The sequence below is a fragment of the Platalea leucorodia genome (assembly GCF_965183815.1).
Source record: "Platalea leucorodia genome assembly, chromosome: 7".
Classification (NCBI taxonomy): domain Eukaryota; kingdom Metazoa; phylum Chordata; class Aves; order Pelecaniformes; family Threskiornithidae; genus Platalea; species Platalea leucorodia.
Genome location: NC_138829.1, coordinates 46,408,051 through 46,427,561, shown reverse-complemented (window position 1 = coordinate 46,427,561; position 19,511 = coordinate 46,408,051). Strand labels below are relative to the sequence as shown.

Sequence of the window (19,511 nt, the reverse complement as noted above, 5' to 3'; positions counted from 1 at the left end):
TTTCAGATACTGGTTCTGGTGGTTTCCCTTTGCCAACAGGATGACAGCCTTCACTTGACAGTCTGCTAGACTTGTTTGGCTAAGTCATCAAAATGGGATGGATACTAGATAAAGCCTGGCTTAATATTTTGAATTAAACAGAGGATCAAGCTGACCCTGCAAAAATGAAGTTCTCTTGAGTTTTTCAGTGCTACAAACTATATGGTTTGGTTTTAGATTTTTGGATGCCTTGTCCCCATGCAAGTCCCTTAAAACTGTGTCTACTACTTGAAATAAAGCGGTAGGACAAGCAGTGTGCTTATGGGGTCATAATATCATCGCTGCCAATGCCAGACTTTCAGTCCATCTAGACACAAAAAAAGGATAGTAAACAATAACATTTAAGCCACGTCGAATCTTGAAAGTGCACACAAAAACCCAAGCCCTGGAGGGTCTGTCTGGTCAGTGAATTCCTTCTGTCTGGAAGTGATGAAATACATGGCAGTTCTTAAGGGTTGTCTTCGAGTAACGCTGGTATGAGGATTTGAGTACGATAGTTAACTGTCAAGCAAAAACCATCAATCAACTGCTAAGGTATGAAATGATCCCACTTCTTTTGTCTAGTCTTAGATGTTGCCTGGAATATAATTAGAGTATTTGAAACTTTCTAGCTCAGAAAAACCCAAACAGAAAAGATGGCAGTAAGCAGAAAGATTTGGTCCAAGTTTTTGGAGGTAACATCAACAATAACTTTTTGTCCATGTTTCGGGTCTTCCTGGGTGACACATGTAGAAAGATAGAAAATATAGGTATTCTGCTACAGGATCCTGAAACATTCATATTTTCAGTAGTTTTCATGAATCCTAAATACAAGGTATCAAACACTCCAGGAAACAAAAGTGAAGGAAGGTATTTGACTTCTTGTTTGGCAGTGTTGGCTTCAAAGGCTACACAGGATGATAGCGTTGACTGTCTCACTCTCTCTTCTTCCTCTGTTCTCTCTCTTAGTTTTGCATCTTTTTCTAGGTATCCATCTACTGCACATTGGCTTCACTCTCTCTTCCATACTGATACTTTGGGTCTGCAGTGAAAGTTAGTGTTGTGACCTTCATTTCTCACAGTCTTGTAAAGTATTATGAAAAATAGTGATTGGTAAAACATCTGCCATGTGTTTGTGATTATGGAGCCAGCACTCACCAAGCGCCTTGGGTGACAGTGCTACGTGCCAAGGAGTGGCTTACATTTCCATGATACCTTTGGTCCCTTCTGCTCCTCTACAGAAACAGGGACCTCACAGAAATGACAACGGACAGGCTAATAAAATTAATTCAAATCATCCAGGCAGCCAAATCCCTTGTTTGAGAGAACCACTTGATTAGATGAGAGATTGTCCTTTAAATACATTTCCAGACAGTTTCCTGGGCTAGGATGAGGCAGGAAAATCAGAGAAGGTAGTGTAAGAAGAATGCTGTGCTGACCAACTTTGTGGAGAAGGTGGAAGGTGAAATGCAGCTTATTCCCCCAGGCTCAGAGGCCTGGTGGAAATCTGTTTGGCAGTAATCATGATGAACCTACATGTGGAGCTGGTGCCACATGGCTATCTGTCTCCTGGGGTTCCTCAGCATTTCTTCCCAGTGGTTCCTCTCCGTGCCTGTGACATGCAAGCCCAGGCTGCACTTGCCGAGCACGTGGCTCTGCCCAGCACCATCCTGGCTCAGCATTTCCAGCTCCACACTGGAGGCACGCAGGAGCTCATGAGGCACCTCAAACATGATCATCTCATTCCACACAGGGTTGATCTTGTGTTTTGCACGTTTGGTCTGCTTCTTCTTCAGCTTCAAGGACTGATGCCTCAGTGTCACCTTGACAGAAACATCTGTATAGGAAGTGGAGACACCATATTAATGAGCATGCAACAAAAGGAATGCAAGAGAATTTTAACTGGTAACATCAGACTGAGAGAGGGAACATAAGAAACATTGATCTTGGTGGGGTTGGTTTTCACTTTTTAGAAATTATTCAAATCTCTTTGGCTTTCTAAGCCAAATATCTATTTTTTTCTGCCAAACACCACCCTTCCCACTTTCTTTCTAGATTTACATAGTAGCAGAAACAACAGTCTCTGTTTTCTTGCTATTCTACTCACCATTGCCAAGTAGATCTTTCAGCTGCTTGGAATGGAGATTTTTAGCCTTAATAATCACCACCAGCAGGCGGTTAGCTGCTGGCAGGTAGCTGATAGAGAGCAGAACCTCCCCATGGCCTGTCGATGGCTCCTGGAAACGGAGACATAGGAAGGGTTAATTTTTTATACGATCTTGGCCATAACATTAAGAAAACTAAATGGTACAAGGTGATGGGTGGAAGGTTGTGGACTGACCAAGTTATCTCCCTGTCTTTGTGCAGGAGATCTTTCTAGTTACACTGGATGAGAATAAACCTGGCAAAGATGTCTGAGAGGGCTCCTCCACTCATAAGGCCCTCATCATGTGAATTACTGATTTCTTTCTTTGCTGGAAAGTAAATGCTTCCTAACACCTACTTTCAGTGGAATATTTAGTCAGAAGAAGAGGATTTGGGGCTGAACTACATGCAGGTATTCAGATACTCCTTTTTTGAGAGATTATCTAGCTGCCCTTTGTTTATGCCCACTACTTCCATTACTGCTTTTCATAAATCACTCTTCATTTCAGCTGCTCTTTTTGTGAGGAGGCTCTGACCAGACGTGGACCCCGGTCCACACTGCCTAGCAGGAGTGTAGGGCTCCCTGGGAAAGAGTAGGTGACATCTGGGTCTGTGCCACACAGCCAGACCCTGGAGCTGGAGTTGAACCTTCTCTGACACCCTTACTTGGTATGGGAAAAACCCAGCCAACCTGAAATCCTCAGTGAGCTCAGCACAGTACTTTACTCTTCCTTCCCAGCCTGTCTTCCCTCAGGCCTGTGAGCAGCTCTCCCTGCAGCCCCTGTGGGATTTCCTCCAGGGAAAACGCTCTGAACCATCAGGCATTCACTTCAGAGGGCCACTCTTTTTTTTCTTTTCTTTTCTTATTCCTTTCTTCCCATTAGTGGTTGGCCTCTTAGCCTCCTGACCTTTCTCCCCTTCCTTCCCACTTGCCCTGGACAAGCACCCCCGGAGGGGGAAGCAGAGGGACATCACACACCGCCTATGGCTCTCCCTGGGAGAGCAGTGCCGTTTCCTCCTCGGGAGCTGGTGAGGAAGAAGAGAAAGCCCACACCAGTTTTTGCAGAGCTGCTAGCCTGCGACGAGGGGCAAAAGGGGAGCAGTTATTCTCTCAGTGAGTAGGAGCTTGTGACAGAAATCTGGTTTAGTGTGAGGTTAATGACCCAGAAGAGTCCCAGAAAGCCAATGTCAATTCAATAGACTCCCTTTGGACTCTTTAGCATGATTTACACGCTTTAGGACAGACAGCCCTTCTCCAGGCCATTTCTGTGCTCTGCACTCTCACTTCTAAGTGAGCCATAAATATTTCAAATTAAGTTTTCACCCAGTTACTCGCAACAGGCAAGGACAGACCCCTGTATGCTCCGCATGAGCTGATTGACTCTCCAGAAAACATGGCTGTCATCGCTGTCTGGTTTGAATGACTTATTTGTCGTGCACAAATCAGGTGGGAGGCCATTAGCAAGGAAGCTGAAATTCAATCCCAAATCAGCCCAAGTAAATCTTTTTTTCATGCATTCAGGTAGCAACGAAGGGCTCATATGCATCGCACTTATATAAATCCTGTCCTAAATGTAAGTGGATCTTAAAAAATCCCACACGTAAAAACAAACAGAGGCAGATTCAAATGGCTGTATATTCACTACAAAAGAAGAGGTGTTTGTACATGGAGGGACAAATACAAATACCACCTCAATACAAAACCACTGTTTAGGCAAGTCACAAGCTGCTTTTGTTTATTTATCCCGTCTACATCTCACCAGATCCCACTCTATAGCTCTTGGCTAGAATTTGGTTCCTGTAGCTCCAGGCACAGAGAGATACATTGGAGATTGGGGTGGGTAAGGGGTGGCAGGGCTCTGTAAACGTGCACACACACATGCATGCACGCACACAGCAACACACACATTGTACACACATGTCACATCTTGTGCTTATGGCTTTCTAGCTCCTAATGTTCTGATCAAGTTTTTGACCAGCCTGTATCCACATGATACCAAAACCTACAATGGTTGGTCTCTGTTGGAGTTTTGCATGAAGAGACCAAGCCAGAGGTACTTTTCCTTCCCCCTCCTTCTGGGTTTTGTTTTTTTTTTTTTTTCTTTTTCCTATTAAATCCATAACCTGCACTTTGTGCTGCAACCTTGCAAATTCACACAACCACCCGAGCTTCAGCCTTCCTTTCTGTGCAATAAGGATAAAAAGCATCAGGGGGTCATCAATGAATTACGTGTGCAGGGCAGCGTGAAATGACAAAAGGGAAGGTGCTATGCAAGGAGCCGCTATCATCGTTGTCATTAGCAAAGCACTGGGAGGGAAGGAAGACAAGATAAGGATATCAGTCTGCAATATCTATGCTTTGCATTGCTCACAGCAGTCCATGAATTCCTGAATGCTAATTACATTACCTGGTTAATTACTTTACTAATTACATTACCTGGTTACTGTAAGCTCTTCTCTGAGCTCCTTCCCTTGTGTGTGGGAGAATTACTGGGAAGGTAGGAATGAAATTTCTGCAGCTCATGGCTTTTCAAGGAAATACCAGGCTTTAAACAAAGCCCAGTAACTTTGTTCCTGGATGGATGCTGTCAAAAATAGCTCCTCTTTTTTGATCAGCTTTTCCTCACTCCCTCCCGCTCTGGTTCTTGATGAATGATTCAGGATCTGTATATAAGCTATCTGTGCAATGGCTGGCTTTCTCAGGTCCCAGATGACGCAAATTCAGCTTTCACTGCACATCCTCAGCTCAAACTGGGGCACTGTTCAGCAGTGCTGTTAGTGTTAACCTTGTGCTGTCAGCCTGGAGAAGAAATGAATGCTGCCCTGTTTCTATGCATAGTTGTGAAGCTGGACCAAGGCAAAGTACCCAGTATGTCAGGACTCCATCAGGTGTACTTGAGTGACAACTGACCATTGCTGTGAACAGGCTGTTCCTTGGGTATTGCTTACAAAGCAGAAACTACAGTAGATTGGGAGGTGGGGGGCTTAATCTGTCTAGGGTTAGGAATTTAAAGCATAATATTGGAATAATTTCTTTTGGACATCTCTTTTTACAGCAGCAGACTGGGAACTCATTTCAATTTACAGCTATTAGGCAAATATTTCACCTTGTGCTTGAAGTTTATTAAACTGATTCAGACCACCCATTTGTTTCTGTTGCCTCTTTCTCTGCCAGAGGTTTTTTAGAATGGCCAGCCCTATTAGCGTTCAAGTGGCGACCAGATAAATTAGCATTATTGGAAATCAGAAATGCTAACTCTGTACTCTGTGTCTGTGGCCAAGTCAGTGGAGAGCCCTCACCCCTGATGGTGACAGGCAATAATTTATTTCAGCATGCTTAGTGACAATGCTGGTGTTGTTTTGCATTGCTTACCCCGTACCATACCAGAGTACAATAGGCACCTGTTTGTAGTGATGTACTAGTAGCAACAACAGCAGCACCCTGCTGCTGTGTTGTTAAGGGTATTGCTGCTGCTAGAAAAATAATCTAGTTCATGGCAGAGAAAAGACTCCTGAGGAAATGTGCAAGAAGTTAGTGCACATGAAGCATCCCCTGTACCTACTTCGAATACTGTTGGAATCCTTCCCTCCATTTTCCCTGTCTGCACAGCTGGGAAGGTGTGGATAAGGAAGGAAAGGGAGGTTTTGATGTTAAGAAAACCAACATGATGCAATGGTGACATTTTGACATGTCCCAGAATGAATAGCACTGCTGGATTGATCCCAGTAAGGATAAGTGGTCTTCAGTCAAACATTTCATTCCCAAAAATGTATTTCACTGCTAGCTTGAGGCTCCCTGGGGTGCCACCGTATGCCCTACCCGCACCCAGCTCTGCAGAGTCCCTCTGTCCTGCTCTGTAGGCACTCTGTTATTTCAGCTCTTGCCACCATGGTCCCACATCGCTAATTCACAGAAAATCATTTAACTTTTTCTAGACATAGGCTTTGAATTACAGATATCAGTGTCAGATTGTCATGTAATTGGGGGAGGAGGAGAGGGAGTTTTGACACATCTTAACTGCCAGGAGCCGTAGATGGAAGAGCTCGGTTGATGGGTCTTTGATTGCTTTCTGAAATGGTTAGCTACAGACCAACACAGAGCAGTGCTGAGTGACCTCTGCAGTCACACACCACCCCTCTAAACCTGGCTCCAAACAAATAAAGCCACCCACTGACATGCAGCCGTCTTGGAACAGGGCTTCTCTTGTCCGAACAATTAATCATTAGAGTTTCTGGACTACTGACACAAACCAAGTCCATACCTTCTCTGGGGTCTTTAGCCTTTCCCACTGGGCCATCCCAAAGGACTCCTCCATGTTAGCAAGGCTCAGTTTGAGTTCCCCCACAATGCTGTGTCTGGAGAACTTGTCGCAGTTTCTTAGGGTGAGAGTCAGTGTCCCCTCTGGCATCTCCTCCTCCATTAATGGGAATCTCAGGACCTCCTCCCAGAGAGTGTGAAGCACCTTCTTCTTCAGCTCTGTCTGGGCCTCAGCAATACCAGACTTGCTCACAAGTGTGCCCAGTATGTAGCAATGGCAGCCAGTGTCTTGGTCCCCACTCATTCTGCCATGCATAGCTGGAAAAGAAAGATTGATTGTAAGGACCTCTCACAAAAGACAGGCCTGAAATATCTGTGGCTAAATTGCTTATTTCATGACAGCCATAAAACAGCTGCATAGACATTGACCCCTGTTCCTGCTTGCACGGGGCAGACTAAGCCTTGAGCCCATGCTGTGGTGTTTTCCTCATGCTGCACAATGTCCTTGTCCTTCTGCCACTGCAGAAGGATTCTGTTAGTGTTTGGGAGAGCAACAGCTGAGTTCAAGGAAACATTCTCTATTGAGAGATGCAGAGCAGTGATTAGATGAGACGCAGCGTGGCACAGGGATGGGCAGCTCTCATTTACTTTTACCTTGGCACACAAAGAAAGCTTCTTACAAAGGCTTTAAAAGCAGGATGGTCACTCACAGACATCAGAGATGGGAGAAACCTTCCTCTTGGTGCACATCCACTCCTGCAGGCTCGTGTGGGATATGTCTAAGGGTTATTACATTCTGTTTGTCCAGCCTCTGGTAAATGACTCTTTCAGAAGCCATCTCACAGCCCAAAAGATCTGTGGCAATAGACATTCATCCCTAATTTTATATCCCTTTTATGTTGAAAAGCCTAGAGTGAGAATGGCATTTCACATTCCTCTTCAGTTGCATCAACAGAATTGTGCTGCCTTCTCTGCAGCAAGAGGAGCACGCCTTCCTCCAAGGGGCCATGAAACAGTATGGCTTTGTGGGCAAAACTGAAGTCCTTGCTGCAGCCAGTTCAAGGACAGCTGCTCCTGAGCTTCAAGGTCCCATGGTTCACAGGGGTCTCCAGGTTTCTCGGGGGAGGAGAGCCGGGGAGCAGAGCCGGATCCTGCCCGAGTGGCAGTGGGGCACCCAGGGAGGAGCACACGTGCAGGACAGCCAGGGTGGCAGCCCACAGGCATGGGTGTCCACCCTGGAGGGAAGCTGTGGGCTTGCTGCTGGCAGCCAACCCACAGCAGCAGCTGCCATTTAGCACCCTTTCGATTCTCGCTTCAGAGGGTGTGATTTGATTAGGTTTCCACAGAGATCTGCACTGTGCATGAATTATTCAGTCAGCTTATTTTACTTTCCCAGAGGAACTGATGATGCTTCAGCCCTGAGTGGAGAAACTGTTATAGTTGTCAGTTCCTACTTCAGAGAGTGACACAGAGCCTGGCTGCCTGGCCAGGCATAGTCAGAGGGACCTTCCTCAGTGGTCTACAAGATAAATCTGGTATCTCCAGCTCAGCCTTTGACTTGACTTGAGGAAGAGGCAGTAGGGACTGGGTCAAGTTGAAGAATGAAAGTTATAGAGAGAAAGGAGATAGCAACCCCCTTACCCCTGCCCCCAAAAGGAAAAAAATAAAAAGAAGAGGTTGCTTTGTACCGTGTCTGGGACTGGAGGAGCTCATCCAGGTTCCTGACTTCTGCTTCTGAGCTGTGCAAACAATTGTTCCCAAGCCATGCCCTGCACACTCTCTTCAAGCAGTGACATTGCCAGGTATTTCTATTCTGCAAGCCCAGAACCAGCGAAACATCCAGTGGTCCTGGGGACACATGCTGTTTTTAAGGCAGGAGGGCAAGTCTATATAAAAGCAACACGTGTCTTGTACCCTCCAGATGGAGAATCACCAGTGGAAGATCTCTGCCCCTTACCTTCCAGAAGGGCCACACGCAGCTCGGCTTTCTGTTGATCATACGCAAGGGAGTAGCGCAGCTCAGGGGCCTGGTTACAGCTGGCTGCCCTCTCGGGGTTCAAGTGCTCTGTGACACACACGTCCTTTACTACACCTGAAACTGAAATAACCCCTTTAGCAAGCAGGTCTTCACCTTCCAAGGAGAACAAATCCACCCTGTCTTGACTTGACTTTTCTAAATGTCTTTCTATTCCTGCACCTTGTATGCAGGAATATCATTTATGTTCCATCACCATATTTCCTTTTTTCTCTGTTTTCTCACTCTTCCAGCTCTTTCTACAGCACTTGGACAAGCCTACTCTCTACCACCTTGTGCTCTAAGATGGTTCACACACTTGCTCTTTCACCTTGTGCCTAGGCCAAGGTGTCTAAACTACACTCATTACTTGTTATATGGTTTTAAATTGTTTTTAACTCGCATTGGTGGATTAAATCTTACGTTCTTTGGAATGAAAACTTGAGTCTGCTTTTGAGCTGCCATGCAACTCTGCATTAGTTCAGACCTCTCTAAATGTTTTTTAATTTTAACAATACAGTCTTTGTCATGCAGAAGACATCTGTTTCCACAGCGCTTGACCAAGTTGAAGATAATGAGCTTGGGAAGATCTGAGGCAGTTTCTCCACGTGTGATTTTTGAAGCTGAGTACATATTTCATACTGAAATAAAGCAAGTTGCAAGACTAAAAGGGAAGCCGCAGCTTTTTGTCGTCAAAAGCTGTTATCTGCAAGGTCAGTTCTGATTCACACAGAGAACAATAGTGGGACCAGCACATTTCCTCCTAAAAATCTCAGCCACAGTCCCGACTAGTTCAATGTGGCACCGAAAGGAGAACACAACAATTCTTGCTTTATTTCAGCAATACTTGAGCTATGAAATCAGGCACAGCAGGAAGCAAACTTGCTTGTGCCATTAGCAGTGCACAGAGGCTCTTACACCAACACGATTATGTAAAGCTTTAGCCTACATGCAGCCATCATCCTTTAGCCTCCCCACCCTATAATCTTCTCCCTGACACCTAAGGATGTGGCTCAGACAGTCTCTTCCTCCAATGCAGCTGCTTCTCATGGTACTTTCTTTTCCATACTCACAAGTCTCAGGGTGGAGGGGTGAATGTAGCAATCGTCCTCCCAGAAGGATAAAAATATAATCTCAAGTAATTTTTAAAAACTAAAAAGAGTTCTCTTAAAAAAAATCATGACAGATGGCACTGTGTCTCTGGCAAATCTTCAGGAAGGTTCTATTAATGTGATAACCATAAGAGTCAATTATCCTATTAAAAGACAGCTGTGAAGGTAAAAATCAGTATGGAAGCAACCCAGACATACTGCCAGATGTATATAATTAGCATTGCATTTTCTCTCAGGCTCCAGGAATCTTATGTTCCAAGCTTTGGCATGTTACCCTTTGGGCTGGCTGGAAAACAAGAATTCTGTTTGGCAAAAATGTCTGAGGTGTTAGCCTTTGGTTTCACTGCATATTACAACAAGCCAAGACCATCTCACCAAACCGGTGGAAAAAAAACAGCAGAGAAAAAGTAGAAGCTTGAACCCATGCTGCCGATGTCACTGACAAAGGCAGTTGCTGGACAGCTGGCATTTGCCCTGGAGGAGATGCTCTGCCTACTTTTGGCCAGATATTTCACCCGTACTGTAGCAACTGCTCTCAGTAAATCTACACTAAATACATGTTTTTCTACAAAATGTTTGCTTTGAGTGAGCCAGATTCTTCAACAGAAAAGATGTTTAGGTAAAAAAAAAAATTACAACCAGACACAGCTACAGCTTTGTTATCTGAATGTCCTGATGAACTCCGTGACTACTTTCTATTAAACACATTAATTGAAGACAGAACTCACTTACAATGCTCATGATAAGAGAGCGAAAAGTGCCCTATGTCTTCATTTTCACGTTTACTTCTCTAACTACTATCACCTTATGCTCAAAAGTATTACAGATCTACACCCAGAAAAGCAATTGTTAGTCTGAAGACCAAATGCTCCTACCGTTTTGAGGGAGAACAAACAACTCTTCATTGACTTGTATCTTCATCCTGTTCTCATCCAAACCAGCATGCTTTCCAGTAGCTGGTTCTTCTGTTGTCTTCAGGGAGTACTGCGTGTAGTTAACAATTTCAGGTGAAGTTACTACTGGTTTGGGGCCATAAATGTTGGGAAACTTCAGGAGTGCTCGAGGCTGGACTGGCTCTGCAGTTTTCTTAACGTTGAACTGAAAATTAAAGCCTTGTTTATTACTTTGCACTAATTAGACTAATTCTTCTGATTCTCTCAGTGTGAGAGAATGACCTGAGACAAAGGGATAAAAGACAGTGCCTCTGGTCATTCTTACCGTCATTGTTTCTTAGGTTACAGAAACCACTGCCTGTATGTCCAGAGATTTTCTTGCCAAAGCCGATACCCTTCTACTTGTTGCCTGTCTTTTCAAATTTCAGTTGTTTGGTTGCAACAAGAAAAAGATATGTTCTTACTGTTTGATTATTCCTCTGTTCCTGTACCAGTTAATCCTTCTTTCATAAGACTGTTTTCTCTTAGCACAGAAATCAACCATGAAGTTCATTTTGCTATGATTGAGGTATGGTATTTTTTACCCTGATGTTTGAAGTCAAATCCAAGATCAAGAGGCTATAGCCACCCACAGATTTCAGACCTTTTTACGTGAGTATGTAGTAAGCATTAGAAAGGCAAAGGCATGGATCATACCGTCACTTGGAGCAAGTATGACCATGGTGTAATAAGACAAAGGAGAATTGGTTGAACAAATGAGCCCTGCAATGGCATACCAAGAGTAGTTGATGCAGTGGTCCTCTCAGCCTCTTGGACTATCTTTTGGCTCTGTGGACCAGAGCTCTACCTGACCCTCAGACACACATTTCCCCTTTATTATACCGAGATTGAAATTTGGATTTATGTCCGAGTTTGTTCTTAGCATTTCAATTCCCTGCTGAATCTTGAACATGGAATGAGCAGAAGAACCTGAAAGACGGTGTAATTCTCAGGCAGCCCAAGCAAAGGTTGTCACAAAGACCTTACTGTTCTCCCAAAACAATGAAAAATATTTTCTTTTCCTTATGTCCCAAGAAAGAATCCTGTCTGCTCACAAATGAAATCATTCCTGATTCATTTATATTTGGATTCATCAACAGGAAAGAACAAAAGCTGACTAGCAAATGACCCTGACCCTTGCAACAGATTTTATTAATGTTTCCAAAACACGAAAGACAAAAAGCAGAAGTAAAACTGCCATTTTGGTTGAATATTGTGCAGTGGGATTCTCTCCAACCCCACTGCCTGCCAACTTACTCTGTGTTAAGTTTACATTGAGGGCGAGCCAGAAAATGGTCATAATTGTAATTAAAGTTTTTCATTAGTCTCATTGTTTCCTGTTAATAATGAATGTAGATGATGCCCTGAAGCACTTGGCTGTGTTGGGACTTTGTGGTCCCAGTTCACATGTCCTGAGGGAGCATACCTATTCCTCAAGAAATAATGCTGAAGAAAGAGAGCAGTCTTGGACTTTAGCTCCTTAGTCATACTCTGCTTATGGAAATCATAGCACTATGGTTACATACACTTGGCAGTGGTAAAGACTAATTAGGTCAGCAACTCCATCTTCTCAAGGCAGCCAGTGCATCAGTGTTTAGGAAGTCCACTATGTAACACAGCATTTTGTCTTGTCTAATTTTAAGGGCTCTGAAAGAGAAGTGGGTTGAGAAAGAGAGACGTCACCGTGTGTAGTCCCCACCTAGCATTCAGCTGATTTTAGATATTATGTAAGTCATACAGTGCTGGTCTGTAAGTGACATCCCTCTTTTAGAGATGTGAGCCTCATCAGTCCTAAAATACATAGGAAATTTGAAGTTACTCATCCAAACCTTAAATGCAATTTTCCATTCTTCTAAAATTAAAGCAGACCAACCAAGCAAAATATGTTAGGAATCACTAGACAACAGCTTGAAAAACTAGGTCGCTTTTGTTCTGCAAAGGTATTAATTCTAACACGCATACAGTGCCTGCCATGGTGGTCAGTTCTTTCTCTCCTGAAGCCGCCGTATAAGGTTGCTGTTGCTGTGGTACCAGTCGCTGACCATCACACTAGAGCAGTATGCCTGCATTGCTGTGTGCTCCTAGCACATGAAGCACTTTGGGATCCTTTGGGATGAAAAACACCCTACGAATGTGAGGTATTGTTAGCACAATCTTTTCTTCCACTTGCTAAAAGCTAGACATTTAGTCAGGAAATCCATCAGCACACGGCAACTAAGAGCTCCACTGGGTCTAAATATTCCTCTTGTCTGTCTGCTCTGCAGAATTAGAGATGAGAGACATATGCAAGCACAGTGGGACTAGCCCACCCCCTCTTCCAACTGCATCTGCCTCTGTTTATTATTTTTGCTGCCAGCTCTGTTCCCAAGTGCTGTCTGCTAATCTAGTTACATAGCAGTGCCCTATGGAAGTTTCCTTTGCAGATCAGCAGCAGTATCTTAAATAAAGAGATGAGCAGAAGAGTTCAGATAGTTTTGCATAAAATGCATGAAAGCAAAGGAACCAAAAGTAGCAAGGAGGCTGCAACTGACCCTTCTGGGTCCCTGCCCAGTGTCACTTAAACAATGCACGAGATTGTTGCCATTGCTGGATGTGTTTAGGAGTCTTCATTCTGCATGCTTTGTTGAGACTTTGCAAATCTACAGCAGTTTTTAATTGTTCTGTAGATGTATCTTTGTGTTCGAACTCTTCATCCTCACATATGCAGGGCATGTCTATGGGGAGACTCTGTCTATAGCAAATACAAGCATCACTGTCATGGGAGACATCCCAAGTGAATAAAATGCAGTCTTGCTTCATCTTTCTTTTGTCATCTCTGTTTATCAGAATCGGTGGCCCTGACAGGCTTCAATAATTAAGTATGCCAAGCACTGACTAGGACATACAGTGTACTAATGTAGTTGGAAAAAAGTCCTGACAGGACAATTTATAAACATAGACACAGATGATAAAACTTCACAAGCTCAGAACTCAGTTTGAGATTCATTCCTTCAAGGTATATAGACTGCTTCTGAATCAGTGACAGCACAGGAGAATGCATGTTCCTGGCAAGAAAACTATTTTAATTGGAAAGAATTGTTAAACATACGGAATATGCAAACTAAGAACATTTTGCACTTTCTGTGACAGAATGTTCATTCGGCTGCTATAATTTGGCCAGATTTCTCAAAAAAAAAACCCCAAAATAGTAACATTGGAAATAATACTTCTAATTAGAAAGTCTACAATGCTAAAAGAATACAGTCACTCAGGTAATAGTGATACACTGGGGGCAGGTTAAATAATTTGATCCCCAGTTGGTCAAATACCAGATTAATTTATGGCAAAACTTGGTGAATGTGAAAATATTGTGAGGACCATAACCTAATAGCTGCTGGGTACTGGAGGCTTAATTGGACTTCATGGTGACTTAGTGCTTATTTCAGTCATGCAAGCAGGATGACACCTCGGAGGACAAGCTCCAGGATGGATTAACACTTTCCCAAGTTGTTTCCCAAAAGGCTGTATAAAAGAAAAATGTCCAGTCCAAGGATGGAGTCAAAGCAAAGATTTGAGAATTTTCTGAGCTAGAAGATTACAACAACAAAAAATCTCTTGTAGAAAGAGACTGATGGTAAAGTTATCTGTGGGTAGCGTTGTTCCAGACAGCAGCTAAAAAAATACTATGCAAAGTGATATGACTGTCAAAGTTACACATTTCTCATTCCTTTTAACAGTAAACTTGGAAAATCTCAGCATTATTGTACATCCTTATATACAGGAGTTGGCAAATCCCCTGTATGGATTAAAAAAGACAAGAAAGGAGCCTGGTAAGGACATGACAAAACTATCAAACAGAATAGCAGGTGAAATTCATGCTAGGAGAATACAAACAGGCACTAGGAGATATTCACTGTGCTCACGGATGAATGCTCAGAATTAGCAGCAATCTCTTGAGAAGTCCTAAGCTCAGTGCAGATGTTCATCTGTGGTCAGTGGAGCCATCCTCCCACCCCCCAGCAACCAGAAGCTCTGGTAATGAGATTCTGTGTATCTGCACCAGATCTTACAATACAATTAGTAGATTTGGCCAGCATTTCTCAGAACAAACTGCAACAGGAACATGAGGATGCCAGGGCTCTTTTCTACTAAGAGCCTAAGAGTGGTAGCCAGAGACTGAATATGTAATTACAAACATTACGGAGAAGTTCAATTAGGACTCCAGTTACACTCTTTAAGAATACAAAAATAATGGGCAGCTCAGAGAATTAAAAGACAAAAAACCCCTGCTATACAATGTATCACTAGCCTTTGGAATTAGCTGCTATGGTATAACATTTGGTTGAATGGCTAGATGAAAGTGAAAAGGACATAGGCACGTACAAACATCAAGAGCAACAGCCAACAGGTAATACTTTCAGAGACTGACCAGTGCTGTAGCTCATGCTGAAGACCATAGTCAACCAAGGAAATCAGTCAGACATTTCCCTCTGAAGGAGTGCTTTCCATTAATAAGTATATTAGAAGGGTCCTATAATTCCCCTTGCTCTCTCTTGCACTGAGTCAGGATTAAATCAGGGGTTTTGGATTCTAACAAGAAAGACCACACAGGGATGCCTGACATTTTCCGTACTCCACATTGCTCTTATAGTAAGTGAAAAAGCAATTCGCAGTGTGATGAGGTTGTCCAGTCATCACACTCTAAATTCTCACTTGCGTTTTATTATCATTTTAATGCCTTGTTTTAACTTCACACATAATTAATCCCGTCAGTGAGAGGGGCAGAGGGAGGAGGAGGGATGGTTTTCACAGGAAATCAGCTGCTGACAGGGAACTATCCTGCATGAACCGTAAGATATCATGAACAGAGTTAGAGAAATAGCTGCTATAGGAGATCCCAGCAGGAGTCATCTCCTCTTTACAATGCTGCACGCCACCTGGTAGAGCCCAGTCTTCTCTCCTCAGGAAATTATTTCCCTTGTGATCTACCTTGAGAGCTAAGCAGCATTTCCAGTCCTACTCCCTTATTTTTGCCATTAGCAGCTTTCTCTTTGGCACTGTGGCAGCTGTCTCCTGCTCCCGTAATTCTGTGGGTCATCCAGCCCATCTCTGTTTTTCCCTCACTCCTACTCCCATTAATATGTTGTTACATCCTGAACACAGTAAGCAGATAAATAGGCAGCATAAATCACATGCTGCGTAGCCTAACAGAGAACTTGCATTCCCACCCTCTGCATTTAAAGAAAAATCACAGAGTAAATTAGAGACCATGTCTTACTTGCTGGACTGGCTGAAGCACACTGGGCTTAGTATTTTCCGTGTCCTCCTCTTGGTCCTTTTCTGAGAGTCCTTTCCCAGGTTGCTTGCATTTGCAGAGGCAGGTGAGACCGCAGAGGGCAAGGATGCTAGTTGCAGTCCCTAAGGTAGCCCCCAGGGCTATAACTGGGGCAGATAAAACCATTGTCCTGCGCTGCACAGGAACAAAAAGCACAGAAACCCTGTTACTCCTTCTCCTCCCTGGGAGAGCAGCTCTCGCACATCCACTCCGATTTCTAGCCTGGCTTCATTCTCCTTGGAAGTCTGAAAACAATTCTCTTGTGCAGCAAAGAAAAGGGACCAATCTAGAGACAGAGATTAATCATCCCACCTTTGCTAGGCAACAAGGCTACCTTTCTATCCTGATGATGGAGTTTCTGCTCCAGGTCAGGTAGAGGAAATAGTGATTGTGGTGTCTGCAATCTCCAGATAGCTGCAAACAGGCAGTTTTCATTGAAGCCTGTTCTCCAGCTCCACTGGGAAAAGTCTGATGTGTGATAGAGAGGAAAGACGTCAGCAGAAGGGGCTGGGCCTTGCTAGCTAACTCACAGAAAGTGCATCCAAATGTTTGATCAGCTCTCTAGCAATATTTCTGAGGGCTAGCTTGCTAATTTGCTCAAGAGGTTGATTTTTTCTGTCTTAAGGCAAAGATAGCGATTGCCAAAAGGTGCTGGCCTGAGAAGCACTGTTATGATAGCATTGCACGACAGTACTATAGTCAGAGTAAAGCCTGTGTGTAAGTCAGGAAAAACTTTGTCATTCCTCAGAGGCTGGGGAACAAACACATGCAAGAATTAAGCACTGTCCCACACCTCACCAGCTTCCCCTCAAAGCGCAGGGTCTGAACCTTTTGGAGCTGCTTTCTGTAGCATCAGTGCAGAGCAGCACTTCTATTTAAAAAGACAGCAGAAAATCCTATCAAACAAAACACACTGGCGCATATGCTGCTTCCTCTGGAGAGGATGAGAGAGCAAACAACATATGCTAGGTATTAGTCATACTACTTACTACACCGGTCAGGCGGTGGGCTGGTGAGTGCAGTAGAAGAACCTACATGAAGAGACCTGGAGGGCTACATGTCCGTCTCAGTTTTCTCTTGAGGTGATGGAGTGATTAACTTTCTCTGACTCATTTATTTTTGTCTTATTTCCCAGACTGCCTAACTTGGGGAAGAGGAGAATAAATGCCATCTTTTGATGTGTTTATTGTGACACGTACAACCATTTTCTGGGTACTTCACGAGGAGTTCCTAGTGTCCAGAGGATGATTATAATTGCGGGTCACTATATAGCTGGGCCAGAGTGGAACTAGTAAGCAAAAAGCAAAATATTCCTTACAAAGGTCTGGAAAAAACATCCAGTTCTACTGGGAGTTTCTTTGTCTTTCTGTTTTGGAATACAGTTGATGCCTGGGGATCAGGAAAAAAATGAAGTATGTACACAGAAATGTTTAGAAATTCATTTTTTTTGATCTTTCTGCAGCTCAAGTTTTTCACGGATTTTTCTTGACTTTTTTTTGATGTTTCACATCTTATTCATGACAACTCACTCAGCCTTTGTTCCATTACAGATGACATGTTCACCTCCCTGGCAAAAAGCTTTCCCGACTCTCACTTTAATTGTTAAAGATTCCTCTTTAACACTGCAGCATCCTTATGGATGCAGTGCGCATTCTGTCATCTTGCCTTCTCCTCACCCTACCAGGCTTGCCAGACACACGTCTCAGCCCCCAATTCCAATCCTCCCGACCCCCCAAAAAGACAATCGTGATAGACTCCTTAAGCAGAGACGAGCACCCAAAACCCTGCAGAGCCCATGGAAACCGGCCTTTCAGCTCAGCCCACAGAAGGAAAACCTTGAGCTTTGTCTTGTGTCTATAGAAGAACATAAAAGTGGCCACACCATACTGGACCACTGGCACATCTCTTGCTGTGCTCAGTAGTGGGAAGAACATCACATAGAGGGATTGAGAAATCTGACTAAACGCTCCCTTTGCTTCTTGCTCTTTGTGGCTCGGGAGCTTCCAAGACCTTGAGCAGCATCCTTGTGCTTACCTCTGCTGATCTGAACTTTCTCTGTCACAGGCAGATTGTTGCAACCATTTACTGACTTACCTAACAACTACTTCATTCAGCCTGTAGCTGAACAGGTAACATCATAATCACAGGGCCACAAGGTCTTATCTTGAATTTGAAGAATGTACCGTATTATTATGGACTTCCACCACCACTCAAGAGAAGCAAAGGAGACTAGAGTCTGAAAGAGGACAAAAAGGATGGGCACACTGTTTAGATGCCTTTGGTTTTCTCCACAGGACGCGTTCTTCCTCAAGGTGCTAATGAAATGTAACACAGCTAGATCAGAGGCCCCTGGGATTTGGAAACCATATGAAAAGGAAGCAGGTGCTGTTAAGGGTTGACAGAGATTTGGAGTGGAGATGACATTCAGTCCATCCATGAGATGCAATCTTCATGTTTTCTACAAGCTGTTCTGAGAATTATATAAAGACTGCTTACAACAGGCTGTGGAAGGAAGGCCACATCAAAATCTCTCTGCAAGACAGTAATTTAGTAGTATACCTCTCCAAGATGTTTTCTAGCTACTCATATATGAAGGTTAAGTTTTCCTTGCCAGACATTGTATATGCTGTGAAATGTAAGATGTGCAGAATCATCATCAGATATCATATTTTAATAATAATAGCCATGCAGCAGCCTTTTGCTGCTATTGCTAGGAAAACAAAACAGCTCTTGCTAAACATTGAATATTAGCAGTATGTGAGCTTCTGCAAGCGACAGGCCAAGGATTGCAGAATTTTCTGTGTGCACTGATGCATGTAACTGGTACAGATACATAATTTAACTGTAGCTTTGGCACATACTGTCACTGCATCTATCTATCATGGTTGCTTATTTATAACACATCCTGTTCTAAAAAAAATTGGACCAAAAATGTATTTCAAAGTTAGCTTTACACTTCCTTGTTTTAACACCCAATAATAAAATTGCTTCTTTTTCTTTTAAAGCAGTAGTAGGCTAAAATGGGTCTAGGCTAATGCCCTTTCTCACTGGCCATTCACATTGATACTGTCCAGAATCACATAGCTTTTTTTATCTGTCACATCTGCCATTGGAAAGACGCTTGCCAAGGCAGAAAGATGAAAGCCTGTTTTTGCAAGTTAAACTTTACGGGCAGGTTCAGGCCTGACAACATATTTTACAGTCAGTCTATTCACATATTTTCTCCAGATTCTGATACAAGACATGTACAAGAATGACAAAAGCATATTCGTGGTTTTCAGCTCCTGATACTTCAGACATGAATATTCTGTGACGACAAAATATAAGGCACTGGACAACCTTTGGTGCTTATAGATTCTTTGTTCCTCCTGTGAGCTTTTCCACTGATATTTTGGGCCTTTCTGTCCATTGGCTATATGAAGGAGGCTTTCTCTGAATGAAGAATTGGTAGTACAAGTCACGTGCAGAATTACAAGAGCTTTTGTATTGCCTGGTTGTAGTTCATGCCTTACCAGAAAAAAAGCCCTTTAATTGCCAACCACTTGAATAAGCAGGTCAGGGATTTGCAACTTTTATTCTGGTATTAGAAGACAAAAAATAAAGTTCCAGAATCCCTCACTATCACAAGAAAAAGCTGACACACATCTGAATGAAAGATGAGTGCAGACTACTTTCTCTGACTCAGCCCATTCCGTCAGGGGCTGGTGTTTTTCAGAGA

At 43.4% G+C, this 19,511-nt stretch overlaps 1 protein-coding gene across 2 annotated transcripts; it reads right to left on the bottom strand.

Annotated features, from left to right (window-relative positions):
- Window positions 1-1,550: 1,550 nt before the first annotated feature.
- SYT13 (synaptotagmin 13) lies at window positions 1,551-15,919 on the bottom strand (the record flags this gene model as incomplete). 2 transcript variants are annotated; one of them, XM_082317619.1, is made up of 6 exons in its annotated part: window positions 1,551-1,855; window positions 2,126-2,255; window positions 6,426-6,739; window positions 8,379-8,519; window positions 10,423-10,645; window positions 15,737-15,919. In XM_082317619.1, 6 exons carry the CDS (start codon window positions 15,917-15,919, stop codon window positions 1,551-1,553), a joined length of 1,296 nt encoding a protein of 431 aa, XP_082173745.1. The 2 variants fall into 2 exon arrangements, with proteins under 2 accessions (XP_082173745.1, XP_082173746.1); XM_082317620.1 differs by having other exon boundaries at window positions 8,379-8,513.
- Between the last annotated feature and the right edge of the window lie 3,592 nt (window positions 15,920-19,511).